The 8010-nt window shown below is 27.7% G+C and overlaps 1 protein-coding gene across 1 annotated transcript; it reads left to right on the forward strand.

Moving 5' to 3' along the window:
- Nucleotides 1–4173: 4173 nt before the first annotated feature.
- LOC103310103 (zinc finger MYM-type protein 1-like) lies at nt 4174–5473 on the forward strand. The gene is made up of 3 exons (XM_008187270.1): nt 4174–4230; nt 4812–4943; nt 5174–5473. Exons 1-3 carry the CDS (start codon nt 4174–4176, stop codon nt 5471–5473), a joined length of 489 nt encoding a protein of 162 aa, XP_008185492.1.
- The last annotated feature ends 2537 nt before the right edge of the window (nt 5474–8010 follow it).

Consider the following 8010-nt stretch of genomic DNA (forward strand, 5'->3'; position numbering starts at 1 on the left):
CTTTTTCATTTTTATCATATTAATTTATTTTATTTTATTAATCATTAATGTATACATACTAATAGACTTCAAAAGTAGTTCAGCTGTTTAATGATTGGTTCGATCTCATGAACACACAACTTCCTATAGACAGATTTACAAAAAGTTACGGGTTAGATTTAGAAAATCAAAATACATTATTAGATAAAATGGATAACTTTATTACAAATATGAAAGTTCATGGGAGTAATCGCAGACTACCTTTTCAAACTGGTATATTTCTTAAGTTTATATGCACATTGCATACAACACAACAATTCAACTTCATATTCATTTCTAGGCATATTGGTAACAAATGCTTCGATAAGAAGTCTGTTAATAGATTTGAAAAAAGATTATGAAAATATCACATATATTATGACAAGGAAAGTCAATTCGGATGTAGTTGAGAATTCATTTAGTACCTGAAAGGAATGGTTGGATCAAATTCCCATATTTCACCTCTAGAATTCAAATATTGGTTTAAAAATTAAACTATTTTAATTCAGAATAGATAGATACTTACCAATATTTTATTTTCAGTTTGCGCTGGTATTTACTAGGTAAACATTCAAATATGATATTCACAGAGCATCACAACACTGAAGATACAACTGAGAGTAACATTCAATTAAATGTTTATCTGGATCTACATTTAAAAAAGCAAACTTCTTAAAAAACATTAATACTTTTAATAATGATATAGTGGATGAACAGCTGGCTAATTTAGAGACGGAATTTGGAGGTACAACAAATATTGAAGTATCAGAAGAAAGTATAGAACTATTGAAAAATTTTGAACAAGAAGTAATACATTATACTCATGCATATATTATATTATTATAGGAATTTATGTATTATCAATGAAGTTTGAGTTTAAATTATTTACAGGTATTAAAAAATAGTTTGAACACTCAACTTAGAACAATAGAACGTGATTGTATAGAATATGTTAATGGGTCAGTAGCGAGAAAGTTTATTTTTAAATATCCTTACTTAGGCAATACTGATAACTCAGACAGAACCACAAAGAATTGGATAGATTGTGTATCTTTAGGCAATTTAATTTATCCTTCTGATGACTTGTTGAAGACTGCAAGACTCCTTGAAAACATTTTTAATGATTATCATGGTGCAAACAATTTAAATAAACTTCCAGGTACTTACTTTATAATAATTCTAAATAATTGGATCAATTACATTTTTTAAATGTTTATTTAGGTGTAATAACCAAAGTGGCTAATGATGTTCTTGAGTAATTAAACATTCTCAAAATATCCATTCCGAATGAGGTAGTCCAATGTTTAGTTCGCACAAGAACTTTTATTAGACTAAATAATTTAAATAAAATAATTCGTGATAAAGTATTACAAACCAAAAGAAATAAACTAAGAAAATTTATATCATAATAGCAATTTGTTTCTACAATTATTATATTCACTTTTTTAAAATACATTGATTCTATTTCTATTTTATAAAATCTGAGTTTATTTAAGTGAATTGTAATTTTGTGATTTAATCCCATTGGTATCAGTATTTCTTAAAAAGTGTATTAATAATAGTAATAGCATAGAACAATATAGTAATAAGTAATATAAGTGTCGCCATGGCTAAATATTAAATAACTTAGCCATGAGTATTGAGTAATGAGTGTCGCTTTTAAGATACAAAATTTTGTTCTCTCAACTCGTGATGTTAGAAATTTAGAATATTATGTTACAAGATGTTTTCATTTTAGTCCGTTGTCACAACTCACAAGACAACTCACAAGACAAATTAAAAATACGCGGGTATTGATAAGAATTCCTTCCAGCTGACGTCATCGACATGCGTATCCCGGAACTAAGATTATACCCATGATTAAATAACTAGGTATTTCAGCAATATTTTACATTTTTGTGATAAGCATGGAATAAAAAAAATTGTGACGTCAGCCGCAGAGGATTTTTAAAATTTATATTTGCGGGAAACAGACAACAGTGAATAGGTATTTACCATGATTAAATAATACACCAGCTGTGGGAAGACTCAAAAAATGATATTATAATATTAATATTTAATAATGTTCACAAAATATAACGCATAACGGTATAGATTATTATTATGCAATCTGTGTAGAATAATTATACGTATTTTAAGGCAATTAGCATTTTGTATATTTTTGATAAATATTTGGAAAATCCCAGCCGGAAGCCGCTAATATTCTTATCTGCTTACTGCTACATGCTGCTACGCTACTACTCGCTACCCAATCCAGTATCCTCACTATAATACTATGTACAAAGTACAATACAATTATAATACAACTTTGTAGTGGGTAGTTTTAACACACTCTTCGGAGAACAGTGTACACAGAACTCTACACATCTACACAGCGTCTATTCGTCGTTGACTCATTTTATCGTAGTCTCATTAAATATCGACACGACGGCACCCCCGTCGCTCGGCCATTTAATAAATAAATACAAATTATATACATCACTACAATAATGAACAGTGGATACGTGTATTCTATTAAGTATTAACTGGCAAGTACCTAGTACCTACTTTGTTAATAATACAATATTTTTATGCCGTTATGAACTTGGTAGTTGATTAATATAAGTTGTACTGAAGTAATACAGTGACGTACCGCTTGGGTGTACATATAAAACTTATTACTTTTAATGCGAAATATAAAATCTGTAAATTATTTTTTATTGTAAATTAACTTTTGACATCAACAACCGTGTGTATGTTTCATTGTTCATCATTAAAAAAACTGTTATTTAATAGGTAGTTATTTAACCATATGTATGCTCAACAGTATAACGTCAATGGTTCAAACGTCAATTATGTTTATACAAATTCTTCTCTCATACTAAATAGTAAATTGAGTTGGATTTTTAGAAATCATAGGCGCAAAAATACTGACATCACTGTTGGTATGGGTACGTATTACATTAGTTTTTATTTTAATCATAAATAAGATAGTGAGGAATTGTAAAATGTTTAAAATTGACAAACATCACATTTATTTGCTCCTCCTGTAAAATTTAATTAAATTGACTAGCTTAACACTTTTTACACCATTGCTGACATGATATTTGTTTCAATAAAATAAATATAGTTATTGAATTGTACCTGAACCTGAAAATGTATAAATTACTTATATTTAAATATTAAATTAAAAATAATATAAATACTGAATAAGTATTTCATAATTAAACAAAGTTATATTAATTACTATATTTTTAATAGTAATCACTAATAATAAGGAAATTATAAATTTACAATCACCTATACTACAAATTGAATTTTCTAACACTGCACATTTGATCTTTTAAAGCTTTGGATTTATCTAATAATACTTTATTCATATTGTTTAACCGTATAAAGGTTCTGACTAAACATTTTACCACTTCAACTGGTACTCTAACGTTATTTTTCATTTTTTTCAGCACATTATCTGTGACATTTTTCATAACATGTGGTTCCTTACTTAAACCATTATTTGTATGGTATTCATTAAAAACAAATTCAACCACCTTTGCTGTGACCATCAAATCATCAGAGAGAATAATAAGATTTCCTCTAGAAATAGTTTCAGTCCAATTTAAATCTAAACCATCATCGCTGTTAATTTTCTTTAGGTATGGATATTTAGTGATGAACTTTCTTGCTACTGCACCTATCACATACTCCAAGCAATCATTTTTGAGCTCTGTCATTTTATTACTACTGGTCAAATATAATTGTACATCAGTATTAATGTAATATATACTTTTTATTATATTCAATAGTATAAAAAAACCATACTTGAATCTCCATATATTCTAGTAAATCCATATCACAGTCTGGTAAATTTATATCAAACGCTACTCCAATGTCTGATTCTACTGTAGCCAACTCTTTATCATTAATGGTCTCATTTATGTCATGATTCTCGGACTGAAGTATTTTTGATTTTTTTAAGGTATCTGCAGATAAACATTCAATCAAACATTCCTCATTCGAATCTTTAGGTACTGCTGTATTAGTGTACTAGACAGTGTCTCAGTAACAACTATTTTTTTTGCGTATATGTTAAATTTATTGAATTTACCCATTACCTATTTATTGAAATGTTCAGCATATTTAAATCAAAAACAATTAGCGCTAAGAAAAATAATAATGATGCACCAAAAAAACCAATCATCAATGAAAGTCTTACCAGATATACAAACAATTGAGGTAATACGATTTACGTAATTACCTATTTATTAATTATAGGATAATTATTATTTGATATTTCTGTTTAAATTTCATTTTAAATTTTAATTATTGAACTGCAGGTTCTTGGTTATAATCAAAAACAAGTTTCTGAATCAACAAAATGAGAAAGTGAGATAAGCACTTTAAATATTAATTCAAAAATTATTAAAGATAGTAATAATGTAAGCGATTTGGGAAACAAAGAAACTGGTCCTGTAAAAACCGATTTTAGATGTGAGTTGTAATAATTTACCAATATTCTATTAATTAAGACCATAATGTTTGTAATTATAAAATAAAAATAGAGGTATTTGTGAAGTATTTAATATCTGATTAAAATACTTTAAGTTCACTATTTTTTACATTACCTATACAGAATATTTTTTTTAAACACCCAAATCAAAAACTTTAAAGCCTATTATTTTGTATGGAGATTTATCTTTAATGTAAGTACCTATATAATATTATTATAATACAGTAACTACCTACTAACTATACAGAAATTACCCATGTTGTATTATTATTACAAATTATTAATTACTATATTCTATTATATTTAGGCTTATCCTATGACAGTAGCTGGAAAACAAAACAGATCTTTTAGTGCAAAATATTTAAAAGAATACTCTTGGCTCGAGTACAGCTTAGAAAAAAATGCTGCATTTTGTTTTTGCTGCGAAATTTTGGTTGCGGTGATGTTGATAAAGTATTTACAAAAACTGGCTTTACAAATTGGAAAAAGGTATTAACAAATTAAATATGCAGCTGTATTTTAGTTCTAAAAATATATTATATATAGACAACAAACATATAAATGTAAACTGATGTAGTGATGTGTATTGTGAATCTAGTGAATCTAGTATCTAATAACTTTTAATTTTTTAATTAACAAATATTTTTAATAATTGTATTTATCAATTAGATGGGAGGTGCAAATTCAAACATTTCAAAACTAAAAGCACATGCTGCTACTAAAGAGCATATGCTAAATATTTCTAGAATGTCAGGTTACAAGAATAGTGTGGTTGCTGGATGTGTTAGTTCTCAAATATCAATTGCTCATCAACAATTTGTTGAAAATAATAGGAATTATTTAAAAAAACTTATTAACATTGCACTGTTTTTGGCTCGCCAAGGGATTGCGTTTCGCGTAAAAACAATTTGGTCAACTTCTAAAAGTTTCATCGACAAATATTGTATTGATTCCGCACAACACTTCTAGTTTACTTTTTGTTGAAAATCCAACGATGCCACAATTGTTATCGTTAACTAATAAAAATGATTCATTCGTATTAGTTACTAATGTTATTTCATTTATAGCAGTATGCTTTTCAGCTATATTTTTTGGTATATTGGGATGAACAGATAAACGCCCATTTCTTATATTTCTTTTTATTAAAGAAGTATCATTTAAAAATAAAGTATGTATATCGGAATTTTTAACTCTCTGCAAATAAGTTTCGATGGCAATACCGAAATCTCCTCTACTGCTTTTCTCTTGAGATTATTACTTTTGCCGATTAATGTCTTGTTCACTAGGTCTAGGTCTAGGTCTAGGTCTAGGTTTTATAGTTACAGTTTTGTTTTTTCTCTAATCATTACATCCAATTTTCAAAATTTAAGAGAAACACTCAAACACGTTACTATTACCGCAAACACGATACGGTAGTCACTTTTCGACGTACAGTACGCTACTAAAAATATAATGAAATAGTCCATCGTACATTCGTGTGTTTGTGTTTTATCGGTGAGATAGTAAGATACCGTCATATACGTATATGTATATATATATATATATATATATATATATACTATATAGTATATACGTACGAACAAGCCCTTACTTATCGGTACCTATCTTAATCGCGTTTAATCAAAGGTTAGGTTATTTCTAAAAATTGGATTAACCTACTTTTTATTACCTTTTCAAGTATTTTAGCAAAATTACTGATCATTGAGATAGGTCTATAGTTACTAATACTTGTTCGATCACCATTTATAATGGTTTTATAATGGCTAGTTTAAATATATCTGGAAATGTACCTTCCGATATGCTTGAGTTATAAATATAGGTTAATGGTAATGAGATACTAATACTAGTGTTTTAGTGTTTTAACTGTTATGTCATCATGTCCAGCTGCTGTCTTATCTTTTAAATTGTTGATAATTAATAAAACTTCGTCGACGCTGACATTTTCGTTAAAAAACGTATCAAAAGATTCAGTTGTATTTGGTTCATCCCAATGGTTGTAAAATACTTATTAAAAATATTGGAAACCTTAATTGGGTTTATAGATGAATTGATATTTTCATTACCAAATAATATTGAATGTATTTCCTCATCATTTTAAATTTTGCAATTTGTATTAGCTACTTACATCATTAATCAGTTTAAACGTTAGTTTCGGCTATATGTAACCTCTTTGAATTTATTTATGTAATGATTGTTTTTTGCTAATCTTAAAATTTTTGAAAATGTATTTTTATAAAGTATGTAGTGAGCACGTAGTTTGTGATTACTTGGGAGTTGAAGAACTTTTAAGGATAGTTTTTGTTTATTACGTAGAGAGCAAAGCAAGCCAGGTGTCATCCATTTTTTTAGACATTTGTTTTTTGAATTGGCAGTTTTAGTTATTGAGGTCATACTTATAGCACTATCAACCTTATTAATAAAAACATTATAGCATTAACATATATTCATTAACATTGTTATCAACATACACTTCATTCCAATTTTCTTTTTTTAATATTTCATTCAGATCGCTGTAATTTATTGTCTTATATACGTTATTATTTTTTTGTTGATTCTGATCATTAATTTGAATACCTATAACTGTTGAGAAATGGTCCGTAATACTGGTTTGAATCACACCAGCCTCAATTTTACCGTTAACGTTAACGTTATTATTACTTTTGACAAAAATATGGTCTAAACAAGAATGTTTGCTACCTAGCGGCGTTCTAGTAAACACATTAATAAATGATTCGTATCCATATTCTGATATCTTATCAAGATATTCGTTATTAGTGAAATTCGGACCCACAATGCTTATATTCATATCACCAATTATGATTTGATAGCCTTTATTATTTATTTCGTCTTTTAGAATGTTATCTAAAATGGGGAAAAATTCGTTAATATCACTTGAAGGGGACCTGTATTTTTTTACTTGTAATGTTTGGTAAAATAAAAATTTCAAAAATGTAATTTTTTCCATGAGGGGGGGCTGCCGAACATTTCTCCAGCCCCCATATATGTTTTTGAATTTCCGGTTAAACCAGTATCGCAAAAATTCACACAAATGGCACAATAATATTTGGTAAAATAAAATTTCAAAAATTTTATTTGGGGGGGCTGGTGAAATGTACGTAGTATAAGATCAGTGCTTATAATATTTGTAATTTGCTACTTCACACCACTTTTTTTTTATTATATCTCTTTCCTGCAATAAAGAATAATATCAATACCTATATAAGTAAATTAATTTACTTAGATAATACCTATAATGCAAAACAATAATAATTCCAAGATGGTTTTAGATTATTGGTATAACAACAATTATAAAAACTTGCATTTTTTTTTACCTATGTAATAATATAAAGATTTAATAAAAAGAGTAACACAAAATAACACTGTATTTTATTTACCCATATAAAAATCGCCGATTGTCGTTTGCGCATCACTATTGTTATTTTTGACCTTTTTTGTAAGACAGTTGCGCATCGTTCGATTTTTGGGTTGTACATCGTTTGCGCATC

The sequence above is a fragment of the Acyrthosiphon pisum genome, unplaced genomic scaffold (assembly GCF_005508785.2).
Source record: "Acyrthosiphon pisum isolate AL4f unplaced genomic scaffold, pea_aphid_22Mar2018_4r6ur Scaffold_20960;HRSCAF=22641, whole genome shotgun sequence".
Taxonomy (NCBI): Eukaryota; Metazoa; Arthropoda; class Insecta; order Hemiptera; family Aphididae; genus Acyrthosiphon; species Acyrthosiphon pisum.